Source organism: Aythya fuligula, chromosome 2 (assembly GCF_009819795.1).
Source record: "Aythya fuligula isolate bAytFul2 chromosome 2, bAytFul2.pri, whole genome shotgun sequence".
Classification (NCBI taxonomy): Eukaryota; Metazoa; Chordata; class Aves; order Anseriformes; family Anatidae; genus Aythya; species Aythya fuligula.
In genome coordinates, this window is record NC_045560.1 from 10,503,866 (window position 1) to 10,525,438 (window position 21,573).

At 37.9% G+C, this 21,573-nt stretch overlaps 1 protein-coding gene across 3 annotated transcripts in view; it reads right to left on the bottom strand.

Moving 5' to 3' along the window:
- Positions 1–21,573, bottom strand: part of ESYT2 (extended synaptotagmin 2) — a 79,969-nt gene that overhangs the window by 32,480 nt on the left and 25,916 nt on the right. For all 3 annotated transcript variants that reach the window (XM_032180867.1, XM_032180869.1, XM_032180868.1), the window contains exons 2-6: positions 20,692–20,733; positions 19,675–19,809; positions 18,450–18,526; positions 13,052–13,124; positions 12,129–12,218 (exon numbers count right to left, since the gene is read on the bottom strand). In XM_032180867.1, coding sequence (XP_032036758.1) covers positions 12,129–12,218; positions 13,052–13,124; positions 18,450–18,526; positions 19,675–19,809; positions 20,692–20,733 — 417 coding nt within the window. The remainder of the gene's footprint in view (positions 1–12,128; positions 12,219–13,051; positions 13,125–18,449; positions 18,527–19,674; positions 19,810–20,691; positions 20,734–21,573) is intronic.

The following is a 21,573-nucleotide window of genomic DNA, read 5'->3' on the forward strand; positions in this document are numbered from 1 at the left end:
CTTCACTCAGAGGGTGGTGAGGCACTGGCACAGGTTTCTTAGAGAAACTGTGGATGCCCCATTCCTGGGGGTGTTCAAGGCCAGGCTGGGTGGGGTTTTGAGCAAACTGGTCTAGTGGGAGCTGTCCCTGCCCATGGCTGGGTGGTTGGAGTTAGATGTCCTTTAAGGTCCCTTCCAACCCAAACCATTCTAGGATTCTATGAACATGCTGGAAAAAGTCCAACAGGGGGCCAAGAAGATGATTAAGGGGCTGGAAAAGGGATTTGGAAAAGCTGAGATAGCTGGGACTGTTGAGCTTAGAGGAGGCTTAGAGGGGACCTTATCAATATCAATGCCTGAAGCATGCAGAGAGGACAGAGCCAGGCTTTTTCCAGCAGTGCCCAGTGACAGGACAAGAGGCAATGGGCACAAACTGGAACACCCTCTAAGCATCAGGAAGCACTTTTTTACTGGCTGACAAGAGCACTGGCAGTGTTGCCCAGAGAGGTTGTCAAGTCTGCATCCTTGGCAGCTTCAAAAGCCACCTGGACATGGTCCTGGGCAACCATCTCGAGGTGGCTTTGCTCAAGCAGGGAGGTTGGAGAGGGTGATCTCCAGAGGTCCCTTTCAACTTTGAACATTCTGTGATTCCACAAACCTACTACAAGAGAAAAAATTGCATCTGGTAACATCCAGGCTATAAGATTAGTGCCTTCCAAACTATGACGTTGAGAAGGGTGAATAAACCCACAGGTTCCAATATATGCTTAATATTTAGCACTTGCTCTACTGGTAGCCATTCAGAAAATGCCTTCAAATTTGTTTTAACCTCCTTTATATTAACACTCTTGCATCTCTGTGTAGTCAGAAGACAGACAGAAAGAGGTCTTCTCTAATACAGACATCTACCTTAATCTCTGGGGAATGATCCAAAGCAGCTTTCACTCCACCTCCGTCAACTAAAACGTGACTTAGTTTAACATTTAGAAACCGAGGCACTTAGGACTAAATAACTACAAGGTTATCCAGATCATTGCAATTTATCTATTTGCTTCCATTAAATGCAATTTTTCTAAACCCTTGAAGTTTCCCAGACTGCAAAAGAATCAATGTCAAATCCATTTTTCATTCTGTCATTACATAATCAGACAGAAGGGAACAGCTCTCAAAATGACAGCAAAATTTCATTATTAAGTTCTATTCAATTCATTTTCTTTCTTCACATAATTCTATATTGTGTGGGTTGAAATGCAGTAAACAAGAAATTTCAGCCAGATGTATGTATTTAATTATAGAGTAAGAGAAGCGAAATGGGCCCTTCTGTCCTCCCTTTTTCCCTTCCCAATTATGAAGTATTTCCTTTACCCATCCATTTCCTATAGTGATTTTTGCCCAAGAGCTATGTTCAGTATCTCAACAGATACAAAAATTACAAAAGTGAGACAGCAATTAAAAAAACAAAACAAAACAAAACACATTTTTATTGTTCTGCCTCAAACCCCAATAACGCTTTCCCAAAGTGTCCACAGCAAAATAGAAGCAGTACAGAGAACAGAAATGTGAAGTTTTAGACACTGCTCAACTATGAATAACATTCTTCCTTTACCTTTAGAAATAGCAGGAGCTTTCTAATAAGATACTGCAGAATCAATGCTACTATAAAAGCTTAGGTCCATTTTTAAGAAATTTCTAAAGCCATATTTTGCAAGTTTCATCAAAAAGATATTGAACTAAAAAGTAAATTTAAAAAAAGAAATGCATTATTTGCCAGTATCACTTATTTTTTAGCTGTTACATCACTAGAGAAATACACAGTTGGAGAAATTGAATCTGAAAACTTTTATTTGCCTGGTAGTAATTGCATTTCATAATTAAGTTATTTTTGTCTTCATAACTAGTATGCTCCAAAGACATCCTCTCACTTACTTACTTGTTTCTGTGTATGGTAATTATCTTGCAGGACAAAGCAGAAACATAATATCAGATATTATCTAATATAAACCTGAACTTCCAAGTTCGTGCTTCCAGATGCACACAACAGTAGAGGTAAATGAAATAACACTATGAGGAAAGATATTGTCTGAATGTAATACAAACTCTACTGACCAAATTGCATGAGCAGATGGTAAAGGGTAGCTTTCCAAAAACAAGTTCTGTGATAAAATAATTAATTTTTGGACACTAGAAATTGTAATTACAAGTGTCATTACTTATAGGTTGGAATACCTCTAAAATCCCAACTTTTATAAACACAGGGTAATCAGTTATCATCTATTTGCTCATCTCCATGGTATAAGCAATTAGTGTTAGATGGCTACTCCTTAATTATTTAACATTACATTATGTCTCACTTAGAAAATTTATGCAGTGTAGCAAGACTCGATGTTACACTGTTTTAAGACAAGGAATCCATTTTGTTGCAAGATTCATTCCTTTCCTTCATTATTCATAAGCGAAGTAGAAGGAAAATACACTCCATAAAGTAGTCCTTTATTCTAAAGCGCGCATACCTGCATCACACATACCTGCATTTAACAGTTTTATTTACTGATATTTTCAGAATAAATAGAAATTCTTTGCATTTCCTTTTGATTTTTTTCATGTTTCACTTGGCATTTGCATACAGCAGTTAACAAGGCAAAGTCCCTCACTGTCACCTAAAGAGGCTTAACTGAATTGAGCAACATAATGCATGCTGAAATTCAGCATTGAGAAACATCTCCTACATTAGGCTGAAACATTTATAATAGTGCTCTCTGTATTAACAGCCACTGCTCAGAACGAAGTAAAGAACCTAAGAGATATCATTGAGAATGGAAAGATTTTCAATTAGTTTGACTAGAAAGTATTCTGTAGGGTTGCATCATAGCATATAAAACACAATCATTCCTATGGTACAACCTCATTAGCAATAGTTTGATTATTACACGCCTCTTCTCAAAAGCACTGCAACCAGTTCAATGTCATTGGTTCTTAGCCCCCATTAAGCCATGAAGCATGTCAAATTTACACATACAAAGAAACTGAAAAACGATTGCTAATAATAGTGGGCATTTAGAGAAGAAAAGCAGTAAGTATTAATCAGAAACTTCTAATCATCCTTTCATTGTACAGGAACAATTACAAAAAGCAAAAATCAGGTCAATTTCTGAACTGTTGAAGACAATTCCTTTTCCATTCAAAGCTGGAGCTAAGAAAGTCAAAAACATTACTAAGGTTAAGCACTTTATAGGATTAATAGAAGAGCTTTGCAAATAAATCTTAAACCATGAAATGTTTTGGAAGGGATATAAGCCTTCAAACTCCTGGCATAAATCAAACTTTAACTATTTGGGTTTTGAAGGTAAACTCCACTTGTGGACAAGACTTGCTACATTTCCCGGTACTGTGCATCCTTTCCAGTTCTACCTGAAGAGACCAGTAGTAATTGGAAATACACCTGACATCACTGTAGTAAAACAAGCTGCTCTCTGATCTTAATCTACAGCTGTTAGTGACAGATGTGCTTTGTTTGTTTTTCCTTCATGTTAATTCCTCTTAAAACCTTGGTTTACACTTTTGCCTTCCAAACACAATCAGTCTCCAGCATAAGATACACATTTTGTAATGCACAAAAATAAGAGTTTTCCAAAAACCAACACCAAATTCAGGCAGAGAAACTTTTATCTGTAGTACTATACAGATGAGCACTGACAACAGAAATACTCAGTGAAGAAAGAAGAAAGGAGTCAAATTTACAGCACTGCTTGGTATGCATGATGAAGGCCTTCCAGTCACAGCCAAGTAACAAGGCTTTTCATTCTACATCCCATAACTTGTGGGAGAGGAAGAAGAACCCCTAAAACTTGTGGTTCTAATAGCAAGCTAAAGGATCATCGCTAACCTAAAGTGCCCTAAGGAGGAAAAGGGAGCAAGGAAGACTGCCAGTTAATCAATCGTTTTATGAAGTACTGCATACAGAAAAATCCATACTTAAACATTAATCAGAAAAACGTCTGGCCTCTAAGCATCCAAAATAGCTGAGCAATAACATTTCCTTCTCTGTCAGTACTTTAAGCAATGCATAATTCTCTTGGTTTAGCTAGATTCAAGGGATGCCAGCTGGTTCGCTGCAGCAGAATGAGCAGGGCACTGGAAAGACTGCATGCAGAATTTGTCACCGGGTGAAACTCTGCCAGGAGCCAGAAACAGCGTGGTGTCTTTCCATAACTCACTGCGACAGAGAGGTGAGATGCGCTGCAAACAGACAGACTGCTACCAGACAGCAAACCAGCCTAGGGCAGGATTTCAGACAGCCGTTCAAGTTCCCAATTAATGAGTACATTTGTCATGTTAGTCAAACTTCTTTCAATTCTTCCTCAGCTCACAGCAGTGGGGAAAAAATGTTTCTTCCATGAAAACCAAGAAATTTGTGTCTTATCTAGGCTATACTGAAGACTAATGCAATACACCTGAAAGTACAGTCGTACCAAGACACAAATCCTTCTTATTCCTGTAAATGTTTTATTATGTAAGCTGGAGGAAAGAAAAAGGAACATAAAATCCTTATGTGGGGAGCCAGTGATTGTCCAACAGATGTCCAACAAACTGATTAGATGTACTTGTACTCACAGGGTTAGGTGACTTTGTTATTGCAATTGGTACTTCCTTAACAAAACATGTCTATGTTTAAATGCTTGGTCCAACCAAATTTTCATACCACACACAAAGGCCTATTTATGTGATGACCTTGCAGTACATCTGCCCAAGAGAGTAGATGAGACAAAGGAAAGAAAGGTCCCTGGATGTCCAATCAAGGCAGCACTAAGTCAGTAATCAGAAATGACATCTCCCTGCTCGACAGACTCGCACAGGGAGCAGTGGGAGGCCTGCGGAGGCAGGATGCTGCATGGCCAGGGCAGTGATCTCACAGCTTCTCCTCCCTTCTTGCAAGGTGGCAAGGACCCCAAATGGAAAAACACTCCTAGCAAGTTTTTAAACTTTACTATTTGACTGACTCAATATTAAAGCTGGGATCTGTTTGAAAAGTACCCCACCTACTTTGTGTTTTAAGAAAACTCAAGGGTTAAAACTGTTTTTGGGGTACCTTAAAACCCTGGCTGACTTAAGGTGTGATCAATTGGTTATATAATTTTAGAGTTTATTAATCAAACATTCAAGCAAGATTGGACATCATGCATAACCATGTCATATACCATATAATAGAGTAGAAAATCCATCATAAGCTGAGTTCTAAATATTTACTGAAATTTCCCTTGTTTTCCTTCCTGACATCTATCTGCAGTATTTGAGGCTTTAAAGCATGCCTGGTGTGGGGAGCCCTCAAACACACTAGTTTGGGAATTCACCTAGATAACGCAGGGGCAGAAGCACCACGAAAAGTGGAAAGCTTCTAAAGCCTATTCCAGAGACAGCTTCAGAAAACAGAAATGGAAAGTTCCCAGATATTCTCTACATGCGAGAGATGGGTTGAATTGGTTACACATAATGCTTATTAATCATCTGGAAAAGTGACAGTAAAAAGAACCAGAAAAACAGAACAAAGGAATTTGCTACTTTTGCTATTTCAGGAGACTGTGAAGGAGTTCAAGAGCATCTAATGTGCAAGGTGCATACCTAAGTGTGGATAAAGCAAAACAATGCAAATGAATAAACAGGTGTTATTTAAATTCTGTTGGAAAAAAAAAAAAAAAAAAACTTGCAGATGTCACAGTAACCACATAAAGCTCTCCATCAATCTGCTACTACATTAACAAGTTTGCTAAATCCCTAAATCAGTTGTATGCAACAGAGAACAAGTACCAGGGTAATAGACAGAATAAGTAACAGACAAGAATAGTTCTGATATTCATAGATGTTTAAACCAATGATAATAGGACAATCCTCCTAAAACAAAGTGAATATCAACAGCCTTTACGAATTGAAACAAATGTACTGGAATATAGTAGAATACAGAATATACAGTGCCATTGCAATAGCTCATCACAGTACAAAAGGCAGCCTCTAAACACTGCCAGAGTTGTGGCTTTATTGGCTGCCAAAAGCTCTACTAATTCTCAGAAGAAAAGCCACAAAGTATTTTAAAATGCTGATGGAAAGCTTCCTGCTAGTCACATTATGGAAGTGGAAGGTTTCCACTGAGCAAATTTCAGCCCCGCCAGTGATACAACTCCAGTGCTAAGTTGTAATTTTTCTTAGAAATTTATTATAAGAAGGAAAGTAATATGCCCTCTTCTATTATTTGTGAATGGTCATGCAGGAATACAGTAAAATTTGTCTGCGTTAGCAGAACACAGCCCACTACCACTGTACTGCGAAACTGCAATATTACTGTAATAATTTAATAAATGACATTCCCCAGTGCATTTCCCCAGTAAACAGATGATAAACTCAGTCTCTCAAGCATGGCTAGATCATACAATGTCACAAAGTGGAAATTACACTGGTTTTCATCATTGTTCTAAGAAACAGATGTCTATCTTTGCACAGGAACCGTGTTTACCAGCAGAAGGTTTTTCAGTTGTAACTACCTAAAGATTAAGCAAGAGAATAACTACACAGATAAGGTGTACATTGGGGGGAAGACAGCAGAACATTTGAATGAAAGTGACCAAGAGAAGTTTCATGGTTCGTCCTACAAGAATCCTACGCACCTTGCTATTCTTCTTAGTGTCATCTACTTGAAGTTACAATTCAAGCTGATTGCCTCTTCTTTCTACTGTTTTCTATCCTTCTACCACTCCTGCATTTTTGCTCAAACCCTCACACTAGTATGGGCACACTGACTCCTTAGTGAGACAGCTCAAGGTGCTAAAAGACACAAAACAAGAAACTAGTCACTTCTTGCTGTGTTTAATATTCTGTGTGCTCACCTCCCTGAGCAAGCTTCCTTCAGGATCTGAAATTTTAATACTGGTAAAAGGAAGACACTAATACTGAAAGGAAGGAGGGCATAGGGAGAGGAGACTAAGGTACTGTGGAAGCAGCAACATTTATTTATTTAAAACAGTCATGAAACCATCCCACTGCCTTTAAATTTAAAAATAAATAAATAAATAAATAGATAGATAAATAAATAAATGTTAGAGCAAATTATAAGCATTCAGTGTAACAGGGCAAATGATTTTCACTTTATAATCAAGAATAGCATGAGTAATTTAAATATATACATGTATATATATTGTAGCAGTACCTACACTCCACAATTTATCCAGGTGTTCCACAAGGCCCTTTAAAGAGGTTAAAAAGTGAAGATACCCATAGTCCTATACATCCTGAAGGCTTTTTTGATCAACTGAGAGCAAACCAAACAATATTCTTCTCTATTCCACATAACCACTTCATTATTTTTTTTTTCAGGCATTTCACTACAGAGTACTTTTTGGTGCAAGGATTCCTTTAGAGTCTAATTTTCATCATTACTGATGATTTTGAAACTCACATCCAGCACTGAATTTTCCAAAGACAGCCAATAATAAGTGAAACAATAAAACAATATTACATCAAGCACAACGACAGGACAGAATCAATCTGTAAAGAGTGCAGAGCACAGCTTGATTTGGCAAGTGAAGGGCAAAGTGTGAATATAAAAATAAGTGCTTTGGAATAATTGCCCACTTTTCCTGGAAGGCATCTTACTTTCCATCCTTTTTTTAGAACAATAGTATTATGATTTGCTGTGCTTTTTTTTTTTTTTTGGTGGTGGTAGTGTTTTCTGGGGGAAAGGAGAGGGTGGGGTGTGGCTAGGTTTTTTTTTGTTGTTGTTGTTGTTTTTTTAAGAGAAAAGGACTGAGTTAGAACTGGTTTTCAATATTAAGTATGTCACTAAACAAACTTTTGAAAATTACCAATTCACAGTACAGCTGTAAAAGCCGTATACTTTTCTATAAATGAACAAAAAATCAGATTAATTAACTATGTGATAATTTGTTCTAAAGCTGAAAGATAACTACACTTTGAGAAAGAGAACATATGCTAAAGATACATTGTACTAACATAATGATAAGTCATGAAAAAGACCTTGTGAAAGACCTTAGCCATTTACACAGCACTAACTTCTCTAGCATGGAAGCTCACAGATTTAAAAGAAAACTTCAAAACGTTAGGAATGCACATATTTCTCTCTCTTGAGATGTCTTACAAATTTGGGCATACTTTATAAGCTGATGAAAATTTTAATACCTTCACAAAAACAAGAGCAAAATACAGCATTTTAAAAGTTTATGCAAAGTAATAAATAACTCTCGCAGCATCAAAAGCCCCATGAATTACTTGGAAATATGATACTGGCAAACTCATTAAACAAGCACGTTCAGAACTATTAATTTAGGCAGTGTTGCCTTATATAGTCATTAAGGCCAGCAAACAGATGATACAGAGCAAGTGGAATTGTTGCCAGTTACTTTAGACTGGAAAATATGCAAAGAAAATCTCCGGCTAGCTGCCAACTAATTCCTCATCCCTGCTAACAGAAAAACTGAAGAAAAGCTTTTCTTGGCTGCAGTCACTTGCTCTCTAGTAAGGTGACAGAATTTGGGTACTGCTATAATAAGCCCTATTTTACATTTTTCTACAGAAGTCAGAAAAACAAATACCAAGAAAGTACACTGGAGTGTGGAAAGAAGTCTGCTTGGGAAAAAAAACTGAAGAGCTGTGTATAACCTAAAACCATGGAATAAGTTGCTTCCAGATACATTTTCTGTACTTTAGGTTTGCTTGAAACTTGACCACCAAGCTTAGTTTTTAAACAGAAGTAGGGTGAAAATACTTCCAATAATTTTGTAATTTTTTTTTTTTGGGGGGGTGGGGGGGAGGGGTGCTTTTTAATGTTAGTAGTTTAGTCTATTTCTCATCCTTTTTTGTACCACTAAGTCAACCAGACCCGTATTAAGATGGCACAGGGGTAGGACTAAAAACGAAATTACTCTGGACAAAGTTTTTCCCAAAGTCACTTGTTCAGCAAGCTACTGACTACAAATGAGAGGTGTTTCATTTGCTATACTTTCAGTTTACTAGCTAAGTTGCAGGTTGATTGAGATGAGCACTTCACAATTGTGTAGACCTTAGAATGGGTGAGGGATGGAAACATTTACTGCAGCTAAAATGCAACCGGAGAGGTCCTGAAAGTACCAAGAATGAAAGGTTAGGACAAAAGCTATTGGAGGATGATGCCGAGAGGGGGAAACAGAGGAAATATTTGGGACAACAAGCACGCCAGTTGTTGGTCTCTTCCTTTAGGGCTATGCTACTACATGAGTTTTCCTACCTCTCCCCTAGAAAGCAATAAAGAAGCAATAGCTGCAGGGCATACCCTAAGGAAGCAGTCCAGACATAATACATAATAATATTGTCATGGCTCAGGCACAGAGTGTGCCAGGAGAAAGGCTTCTGTCTGCAGGAGGAGCACATGCTAGCTTCCATCTTGGTGAAGTCAAAACAGAACAGAGAGATGACACAAGCCACACTGACAACATTAAGAACAGGTCATGGATCATTCTTAACCCCATAGATAAGAAATAAAGCCTGTGATCACACAGCTAAACTCTTCTCCCTGCTGCCCCAGAAAAGATTGTTTGCATTTAACTTGCCCATTGCATAGTCCCTGTAACAAACTGTGTGCTGTACTGAGTCTGGAAGTTGTTTGGGAGAGCACTAAACAGCAAAATAAGAGCAGGGAGCAGCAAAATAAGAGCAGGGGAATAAAATGCTAAGGATTACAAAGTGCAGACTGTTGTAATGCATTGTTCAAATCCTTGTCATGGCCCTACTTATTTTGCCAATGTAAACATGAACATTAACAGATGCCCTAAACCCATACTGCTCATCTGAGGATAAAAATGAGACAAAACTAAGCAGACGTCTCCCTAATGTTTAGACCCACTTCAAAGAAACGTGTGGAAATTGAAATTTGGTGCCCAATTCTCTCCAAATAAGAGCAATGATGTTTTTATCAGTTTGGCATGAAGTACTTCACTTCTACAAAAGAGCTCACTAAATTATCTGCAAACCATTTCCTATCTCATACATGTTTTACTGAGACTTCAGTCTATATTCCCCCTACCAAAGCAAACATGGTTTCGCTACAGAGATGAAACAAGCCACATGAAAGAAGAAACCAGCACTAGAAGGTTTTGTTATACCATACCTGAACACTCTCAGAAGCCCATCTTTCCATTAAGTCAGCAAAAATTTACCAGAGGACATTTGCTCAAAATAATTGTTGAAAGAATGGGATGAAAGCATGATTTCTGATGTTATTCAAGTAAAGAATACACGCACATCCCTTAACACCTTCAAAACTAGATCAACTTTTCAAAGTTGCAGACTGATGAGGAAACCGAGGTGATCAATCTGAGACTGTTTCAAAATGCCTAAACCCATATACTTGCAATGTATGACCTGGCATAGTCTGAAATTGTTAAATGTTGACACGATTTTTACAGTGTAATTAGAACATATCTGAGACACAAAAGCTTCCAATGGAATGTATACTTCTGAATCATAGATGGAAACGATACTTTTCTTTAAAGAAGTCTGCATATAATAAGAATTTCCATTATGTTCCTAATTGCTGTTAACCCCTCTTACTGGTACCTGGGTCTAGCCCTGTTTAACATTCTCATTAGCAACCTGGACGATGGGGCAGAGCGTATGCTCAACAAGTTTTGCACATGACACAAAACTGGGGAGAGTGGCGGATACACCAGAGTGTTGTGTTGCTACCCAGAGGGTATTCAATGGGCTGGAGAAATAGGCTGACAGGAATCTCATGAAGTTCAAAAGGAAAAGTACAAAGTCCTGAACCTGGGGAAGAACAGCCCTATGCACCCTGCTGGGGACCACAAAAGCAGCCTGGCAGAAAAGGACCTGTGGTTCCTGGTGGACACAGGGTGGACACCATGCCCTTGCAACAAAGAAGGCTAACAGTATTCTGGGCTGCATTAGGCAAAGTATTGCCAACAGGCTGGGGGACAACATCCTCATCAGAACCTTGTGAAGTGTTAAGGGTTATACTTACGTATAAATCCTAATGGATGCACATCCAATCTGTTCTTAGAAGACATCAGAGATTCAAAATGTCTCTAGGCAGCCTACTGCAGTCCCTCACTAGCACTACCACTCAGGCTTTCCCTTATTCCACTTGTCCATCCTGAATCTTCCTTGCTGCGATTATTTGTTATCCTATCTGCCATGGATATGCAGAAAACATTGTGTGCTGCTCTTCTGTAACAGCCCTTCACATTTTTTAAGAATATGTTCTCCTCAGTCTTCTCTAAACTAAACAATTCCCATTCTTTTGGTCTGTCCTTGATGATCAACTTAATTCTCATCTCCCTACTTTGGATACTCTCCAGTTGGTTAATATCTTTGCTGAAATGCCATACTTGAAACAGAACATGTCTTGCAGGCTCTCTTCTTGTTTACACATCCTGGTCTAGCTATGGCATTTTAACTATTTTATGGCATTAACTAGCAAGACACCGCTGGCTCAGCCTTGGCTAGTATTCCTGCTCAAACAGGCACTTTGGCCCAGCACTTCTTCCAACTGAATTACGAGACGTATTCTCCCCCTCCAACTTCTGCTACTGTCACAATTGACTTGAATGCCAATTCCATCTCTGGGCTTCACCTGTTTTCATACTTCGGTCTCTGGTAAATGTAATGGAAATCACCTACCTGCTATCTAAGATAAAAACTTTAATCAGTAGAGTAGGCAATCTCAATACATCCACTCTGACTTTAATTTGTGGTGAGTAGTGCTGTCACAGTTTTCCAAACAACCGCACAGATCTTGTGGAATTTTAACACAGACCATGCTCCCTAGCAGACTGTCAGGGGGAACAGCATCAAAAGCTTTCTTACAAATCACCTAGACAGTACCTATTGCTCTTCTCTTAATCATAAGTCTTGTAAGGAAAATTTGACAGCTCTGACAACACACTTCATAATTTCCAAGTAATTATTATTCACCTTGTTTTCTTCTAGCATTCATAAAATGTGTTCCACTATTTTTCTGAGAAATTAAGCTCAATCAAATAATAGTGATTTCCCAAGTTCTTTCCTTTTGCTGCTTAATTCTTACTCCATCATTTAGTGACTATTATCATCAACAATCTAAAATGACTAGAAACAGAGATAATCGTACTTACAGGTTTCCTAAGGAAAAAAAGTGATAGTGCTCCAATTAGAGGCATGTCTCCAATCAGTGGTTCCAGGATAACTCTCATAGTACCATGGATCTAGAGAAGGAGAGGAAAGAAAAAAGGCAATAGAATTTACTTTAGTTTGAGTTTTAAACAAAATCTTTTCACTGGCAATCCTCACACTCCTAATTCATGAACTTCCTGAGTATGGAAGAATTTTTTATATCTATCTGTTTATATCATCACACCATCCAAACCAAAAAAAAAATACACAGGTTCTAAACAATTGGACTTACAAACTTGTTTCATTCGTCTACATGATACTAGGTCACATCAGTAGTAATTTTGTAGTAATTTTGCTAAAAATACAAAGTAGATTAATTACATAGTTCAACATAAACAAATATGGTACCAAACAAAACAGTAGAATCCATACGTATTAGAAGAAAAGTAGGTTCATGCTTATAGGCATCTCAAGACAAAAAAAAACAAACACTTTTTTTTTTTCTCCATGTTAGATAGATCTGTCACCAGAAATTTGAGGAAACTTGTGAAACATTACCAAAAGGTAAGAGCACCACTACCTAAAACTAATAATCACATCTAACACTGAGATATTAAATAAAAAAGAGTTTTAAGGTCCACGATTCCCCTCATGAACCTACATCTCACATGTACGCTTGCACTGGTTTGATGTGAAATGATGTCTATCTTCTCCAGCAGAAAATGGTTCTGATTTAAAAATGTACCCTTTCAGTTAAGTCATGTCACTGAAGTTTACATAATATCAATATTATGCAACTGTGAAAAAAACAGTAAGCAACAAAATTACGCAGTTACTGGTGTAGTTTGGCAATGATTTCATCGGCAAACGACAATTCAGTGATGACTGGCTATCAAAATAAAAAAGGAAAAATAGTGAACTTCACCTGTATACTTTTCACACCAGCTCTGCAGAAGTATCTCTTGATCTCCAAGTCAATTTCACAGTTTCCAACAAAACTAAGAAAAAAAAAACATGGAGAATATTTCATTTTTATAGACTAAACTGCAATAGTGTTAGTTTTACTCTGCATATGGCCATACTTTGCATCTGTCTACATGTAAAAATGCATGCCAACATTAAAACATAAAGTCAAGATAGTAAAAAAAAAAAAAAAAAGACATGCACCTCAAAATATCACCACTATCATCAAAACGCTCAGAAATTGATACAAAAAAGTATGTTAGCATCTCCAGAAGTATGCATAAGACAAAACACAGGTGTAGCCTTATTTAGGGGAAATAATGGACACACAATTCATATTCCATTTTAGGAAAACTATTATGCAAGTCTCATTGACACTATGTGCTCCTAAACCCACTTTCGCCTAGTGTAACCATGAGAAGCACTATACAGAGGCTGTTATTTTGCTACAAATCGAAAGTTGTCTGAATTATTCAAAGACTTGCTATAACAGTCATATTTAGAAACTCAATAAGCTGGACATGCTGAGCTGGATGAATTCACTAAGCAAGGCTTAAGCCAAAACAGAATCAAGCCCTTTCTGAAGGGAGAGGGAAGGAAACAAGAAAACAACATATTAAAACAATGAAAGTTCTCCCTTGAAGAGTTCTTGCATCCCATTTTGGGCAGCACCCCTTACTGGGTCAGAGGATTAAGATTGTGCACATGCTGGCCTACATATCAGGGAGAGATTTGTAGAAGATCATAAAATCCCCAACTATTTCACGCATGTGATAAGGATGAAAAATTAACTGCACAGAACACAGACTCAGATTATAGCTGCTGCATTCCCTGAAGCTCCATACAGGTCAAATGCATATCAGCAGAGAGCTGAGTGAATCTTCTCCTAGAACTGCAGATGCTGCGAGTGTATTGGGTTTACATGGCAAGGGTTTGGGAGCATGAGGCTGCAGGGATAGCCTCTGAGCAGAGCCCAGCAGCTGCCCCATGTCAGATCAGGGCCAGTTTCAACCCACTCCAAAGGGACCTGTCAGTGGCTAGGCTAGAGCTAAGCCAGTAAGCAAAGTTGTTTGCACCTCTATGAGAGCAGATTTAAGAAAAGGAAAAAAACCTGCACAACAGCAGCTGGGAGAGAGGGGTGAGAAGCAGCCCTGCAGCCCCCAAGGTGAGTGCAGGAGGTGCTCCAGGCACGAAGCACAAGTTCCCCTGCAGCCTGTGGAGAGGCCCCTGGTGGAGCAGGCTGTTCCCCTGCAGCCCACGGGTCCCACATGGAGCAGATCTCCACGCTGCAGCCCCCCCATGGGTGGAGGAGCCCCCGGTGGAGCAGGTGGATGTGGCCTGGAGGAGGCTGCGGCCCATGGAGAGCCCCCGCAGGAGCAGGCCCCAGGGCGGAGCTGCAGCCCGTGGAGAGGAGCCCACGCAGGAGCAGGGGGTCCGGGGGGAGCTGCCGCCCATGGGGGATCCGTGCTGGAGCAGTTTGCTCCTGGGGGATGGACCCCATGGGATGGAGCCATATGGCAGCCCCTGGATGCTCAGTTCAGGAAGGACAGCATCCTGTGGGAGAAACCCCGCGTGGAGCAGGGGCAGAGAGGGACCGTGAGGGAGAAGCAGGATGAAGTGTCAGGGACTGACCACAGCCCCTGGGCCACCAGCCAGGGCAGAGCAAGGCAAATGAGGTGGATGGGGAGAGGTGTTTTTAGTTTTCTTTTAGTTCTCACTGTTCTAGTCCGCTAGTTATAGGCAATACATTACATTATTTTCCCTACATGAGTCTATTCTGCCTGTGACAGTAATTGTTGAGTGATCTCCCTGTCCTTATCTCAACCCTTGACCCCATTTTTCATAATATTTTCTCCCCCTTTCCCTGTGAGAAAGAGGAGTGAGAGTTTGTGGTGGAGTTCAGCTGCCCAGCCAGGTAAAACCACCACAGTGAGGCATATTAGGTCTAGAAACAAACTAATTCTGAGATTTAACAAGCAAGGAATGTAGGATGACAGCTTGTGACATTTCACAAGAAAATTAGTATTGTCAATGATTCTACAGAATGAGAGACAAGAACAAACTAGGAGCTGTACCTACTGGCTGGAGAAGAAGGCTACCTATGAAGATATGGGTTATAAGGAAAGGACAAACGAAATCTGAAAAGCTTCCTGAATAGGCTGCCTAATTAAAGAAAATGAAATAAGGAACTAAGAGAGGAGATAAAGCAGCTTAAGTGAGGCCAGACACTGTTGAAAAGAGATTTTTCCTCTACAGGGCATCTTTTTCCAGATCCTGCAGTAGAAGCAAGGCTTCTGCAAGTTAAACTTTAGTCTCTTGGAGCAACTGCAAGATTTCCTATTCCCTTTTGAGCTTTAATTCAATCATCTAGCACTACTATTCCTCAATTTGTTGTAGTAATTGGGTGAATTTTTATTTTTATATTTTTAATCTGCTATCTGCTAATAAAAACAGGTAGGTAGTTTACTGTTCTTCCAAGCTTATCCTTAGAAGCCCAAACAGCTATAAACAAAAGCATGAGAACAGTGTTGTGTTATTAAAAGCTGCATCAAGATCAATTGCTTGAGAAATCCTAGAACTGATACACTTCAGTCCTGAAAGCTGAATTGGTTAGTTTTATAACTTAACTGTGGATTTTTTTTTTTAAATATTTGCAGAGGTTACAAATTGATACTGGTGGGACTTCATATGCTGAATAGTTCTGCTGAATTACATTTTCAAGTTTGAAATCTTTTCCTTACTATGGTGCACAGGAACACCAGCCATTACCAAGAAAGGGCTACCAGTGCAGGATTGTCATGTAAGGTATGGTAGTTGCAGAACTGTATTAATTTTGAATTCTCAAAAGGCTTCTTATTTTCCAGTAACTTGTACAGTGAAAAACTGTTCAGACAATTTTAGGAGTCTGGTGAAATATTATGGAAATGTCTGGGAAATAACAAAAAAAATGGAGTTGCTCTTCTCATGGCTTAAAGATCAACTCAAGATAAAATAAATTACTCTCACAACATAAGCAGGAGGGTAGGACCCCTGCCCCTTTTCCCCGACAACCAACAGGTGCAATCAAAAGAAAACAAAACTCAGAGTTACTGCATTCATGACATCCTTTATTCAAAGCATCTGCAGTCTCCTGCACTCCATGTGTGATGATGCCATCTATGTGAAGTCAAACAAATGCAAATCTTATCAAGCCATTAAACAGAAGTAAACAATAGTTCCAAAACATTCTTGTAATGTGCAACATTGGGATTTATTTCAGACTATTTTAAGTGTCCAGTATGGGGAACTGGTAGATGACATAATGACAGGGGTCTATGTGAAAGGAAAGTGACTACTGCTTTCTCTGGAAAGAATGTGGAGTGACTGTACAGTTTAAAAATAGGTTTATATTTTTTAATTCACAATTTAAAACAATGTAATTTCTATCTATATCTTTCTATCTATATAAAATTATATGACAACATGATAATGAGAGCAGAAAGGTTAACTCAAGTTATTTGTGTAATGAACACTGGGTATTAATATGTTCATTTGAAAAATCCACAATAACATGGCTACCAACTGAAGTAAAAGAATAATAAACTGCAGTTGAGGATATAAAGTCAACAACTTTCAACCCTGTAATAAAGTTAAATATGACATTATCTGCTAAGATACTTGGCTGGGTCCATCAACAGTCAATGTAGTATAGAATATTCCACTGTAACATAACATACAACTTGAAGACTCATTTAGTAAGCAAATTCTGTACATTCAGATCATAATATCTGAGAAATGTGTGTGACCCCTGTACAGATCATAGAGATAGATTACTATTTAATGAGGACAGTATTGTATGAATACAGGAACAGCTGTATTCAATCAGACCAGAAGCAAAGCATACTTTGTAGTCAATGTAGCCAACAGGAGATATCCAGAAAAAAAAATAAAATAACTAAGAATAGCACTATTTCCCAGATTACGGTGATCTGTGATTCTGTATTTGGGACTATCTTCATTATTTTTAGAAGGTCTCCATATTATTTAATAGTTAGTTTAGTTAAATTCTAACTAGTTTTTTAAATAGTTAAACTAATAGTTAAGTTAAATTCTAACATGAGTTTTGACAAATTTTGAACATAAGAGAAAAGCGAAGTGCTCCTTTGCAAATGTGATCCTGATACTTAATTTTTACAAATTTTTAGCAAAGAGAAAACTGAAGAATTTTTTCCTTTCGGTACTAACAGCATCCACCCAGTGAAACACTCCCTAGAAAAAATCCTGCTTGTATTTTGTCCAACACCACCTAGCACTGATGTGGATAACTCTCGTCTTCCTACAGATACAAAGTGATTCAACTCAATAAAGACATTGGCCCCTGCTTGCAGAGGTCATCAGCCTCCCAGCTCTAAAATCCAGGAAAGTATGCAGCAGCCAATGTAGATCTTAGCACTCTGAGGCCCATCTTAGATAAAGAAGCCTATAATCTTCAACATAGTTGGGATTTAGATAAATCAAAATTAAGAATAACCAAGTTCAAAGTTCAGAACTGATTTTGGAAAATGGGCTGAGAGGACCAATCATCCTGCTGGTTACTGCCAGGGAAGCAGAAAGAAATGCAGAAGGCAGTTGGATGGATTATCAACTGACTGACAAACATGGTCTTTCCACGAGCTACAAAAAGGCAAAAGTAGTCACTGTAAGATTTATCTATGATTACTAAATACAAATGATGCTGGATTCACGGGGTGTGCTTTCAAAAAACTCTGTAACTGCAGATACAGTGTTGAGAAAGACTTTGGCAAGCATTGGCTAGATCTATTTATAAACCTATATAAAAGGGGTCACGAGGAAAGGGCAAAGAAACCTGAAGCTGCTGAGCATTATATAATACATAGATTTACTTCAGTTGGTGGTATGAGCACAAGTCACTTCAGCAGCTATCATTCTGTTTATCAGAGTGTGTTTATAAAGAATCTAAGTAACTGAGAAAAGACAAAAATACCTGAACATCTTGTATCTGAAATTTTAGATTAGACTTAACCCGATGGCAAAGTTTTATTGCATTAAAAAATACAGAAACAAACAAAACAAACAGAAAACACGCAAAGGTCATGCTTTAGCTCTAGGAAGTTTTTGTTTTTAATTAAAAAATGTTAGTTTAGTGGTGCAGTCACACACTGAGTTGATACACTACTTCCCTCAAATTAATTCTATTTACAGCATGCAGTTCCTTCCTCCATTCATATGCAATCAATTAGAGGTAACTATATTTGTGCACCAAAACAATTATTTTCCTCTCACCCCAGCATAACTGCCCAATCAAACAAGGCACATATTCTAAAGTGTGGACACAGCTGCAATATGAAAATAAAGACTACCTGATTTGAAGATCCAAAATGATCTGCCTTTTGTCCACGTTTTCAGTGTACACTTTTACACCATTTATCCTCAGCGGCTGAAAAAAATGAAGCAAATTAAAGTTGGATGCTTCTGCTGTATACATCATATCAAACTCTTAAATTAGAAATAAAGGCGAATAAACAAATATTCATGTCCAAAGGAAAACAAGTTAGACATTTACTATAAGCATTATTAAAAGGCATTAAGCATTATTAAAGAAGCAACTCTCTCAGTTCAGCTCTAAACAATCAAAATCATCCACTCAATCACAACCCTTCTGGCAATTAGACTGGGTTTAGACTGCTAGATTTCAAGATTTACCAAAGATTTATTATCAAAGGAGCTTCTATGCTCCTCCCTTCCCCCCCAGTCAACACACATCTGATTTCTCTGTACTAGAGCACATCTGACACTCAGACAAAGCAATCTGTCACCTCCCTGTGCAACTAAACAACTACTCCTTGGGGGGAATTTGGTCAGAATGGATGGAAAATAGTCCATAATCTCCACAAAAAAAAAATAAAAAAAAAAAATGAAGTACTTTGTGCGCCTTTTTAAAAAAAATAATCTCAAAAAGTAAAATTTTGGTTCACACAAGCAAGAATAAGTACTGCCCAACCGATTGCAAATAACGTGAACTTATTCTTAGCTTGGACTGGTCAAACAGGCTCTTCTACAGGCATGTGAGAGTTATATACCATGACCCTTTCTTTCATGGGAATGAACAGCAGGTGAACACACCTATCTTTTCCTTGAAATTCTTACATGCAGCCCTGGAAAAAGCTGAGCCAGCAGCCTTGTGACTGGACTCCATACATCACATGCTGAAAAGCGAATTTGTTAAAAGACAAGGTAACTGCACTTAGATCTTCTGATAAGAAAAGGATAGTGTTTCCTGCTCAATTAATGAACAGTATTTAAATCACATTGCTATGTGCTCTTCACATGACTAGGAATTACTTTACTTTGAGTCTTCCCTCTTATTCTCCAGCAGATTTCTACGGAAGACACAGCAGGGAAAAGAACCCCAAACAGTGTTAAAAAAAAAAAAAAGCCTAACACATTTTTATTTTAACATTACAACAGAAACCAGAATCAGGCTTACCACCAAGTGTCATCGAGAAGTGGTTTTGTGTAGATTTAAACTAGATACATGAAAATGGTACATAAAGTAGAGCCTCTTAAACTTCAGCAGAAACTAACCTGATGACCAATATCAATCTTCGTAAAACTAAAGGTGCTGAGGTGGTTGTTTGCTCCTCTTACTGCTGGTTCTATGGTCTCCCGGAAGAGCTTCTCAATAAATTGGCAGATAAAAGGCCACATCTGTTTTACAGTCTAAGGAAACAAAAAAAAAAAAAAAAAAAGGAGAACTACATTGAACATAACTTCAAACATAATCAAAAATATTTTTAAAGGCTGATGTTAAGAAATGTTTTGAACACACCAGATCTCTAGACAGTTCATTACAGACATAAGAAGTGCTAACTTTTTACATACATTTACATATACTTAACATACAAGAAAGCTATCTGGACTTATCTCAATTATTGTGTGTTTTACACACCTGCACAAGCCAACCACAGGAATAGGAAAGAACGTATTATTGAGAAGTCTTGTCTTTTATCACATTAATTCAATGCAGTCTGCACATGCTGAACACTAGAAAGAAGGGTGATGAGGGTTACGTCTATTTGCATTATTTGCTATTTTCTAACTTGTTCTCCTTTGTTCTTTGAATGAAAAGTATTTTAAAATATCCAAGCTACATAGATCTGTACCCTCTATTATTACAGTTACAAATCAAAACTGCAAAATTGGTTTATTTTTAGATTCTAGGTCAGGAACCTACAGTAACTGGAAAGCATCCCAGACAAAGAGAATATAAAAAACTGTGTTTACAGCTGGTATGACTTCCATGCAATTATAGCTGTCATTATTTTAATGTCATCTAAAGTCATTGTCCAAAAATCACACGCAATCTCAACATCATGAAAATAGAATCATGATAGATTACTTCTCATGGCTGACTGAATCAACAAGTAGAAACTTCAAATGTACACAGAGCATAGAAAGTTAAAACAATCCTGTTCTCAGATTCTTCCCCACTATTTATTTATTTATTTTAACTCAGATCCTCCTATCCTCCTATCTCCTCCACTATGTGTTGTGTTTTGTTTTTTTTTTTTTTGTGGACGCAGTGCTAATTACTACCCTTACCTTGTTGAGCCATTCTGCTCTCTCTGTATCTGGAAAATGGACCTAAAGAAAAAAATGAAAAATTAATACAAATACAAAACATGTTTTAGTTAATCATGTCCAGTCATTTATAATACAGAAAAGTTTATTGATTTCCATGAGCGGTATATACAAGTAAACAACACATTAAGTACTCAGCGTTCTTGACAAGAATATTAGAATTCAAGGAAATAAAATATGAACTCATTTTTGAACTACATAAGTGCAAGTCCAAGAATATATTTAATAGTGACATCTGGAATAATGTATTGCTTTAACACTAGAAACAAACTAAAAAAAATAAGCTTAACTGACACAGCTAATCCAAGATGTCAACAAAATTTACCTCTCATGTTTCAAGGGTTTCTAACATGACATACATGACTGCAAAATTTTTGACTGCACTTCTTCCATTTGTTCCAGATCTTTTGCAGTATCAATAAATTATAGTTAGAAATATTTATTCAGTGAAGCTGAAGCTCAGGTATACGGATGGAAGTTCTACCAACAGCCCTCCATTTTCAATAATTTATTTTTTTAAGCAACTGCAGAAGTCAGCGAGAGAAAAAGAGAAAGAGATATATAGTGGATGAAAGCACCCATCACAACAGGAAAATGCCAATTAAAAGCTGGAAAAACAACTGCAGCTTTCTAGACACAGAAGGAAAGCATGGTTAGTAGCCTTACATACTCCACATACAAAAGACAGGTAAAGAATTGAAGTAGTTCAGCTGAAGCAGACCTATGCTTTTTTTTTTTTTTAAGCTGTGAACAGCTTCAATGACAGGATGCAGATCACACTTGTGAAGCACAAAAAGCCTCTGAGCACACGAAAAAAATGTGACCTACATCTAGCAACTTTTG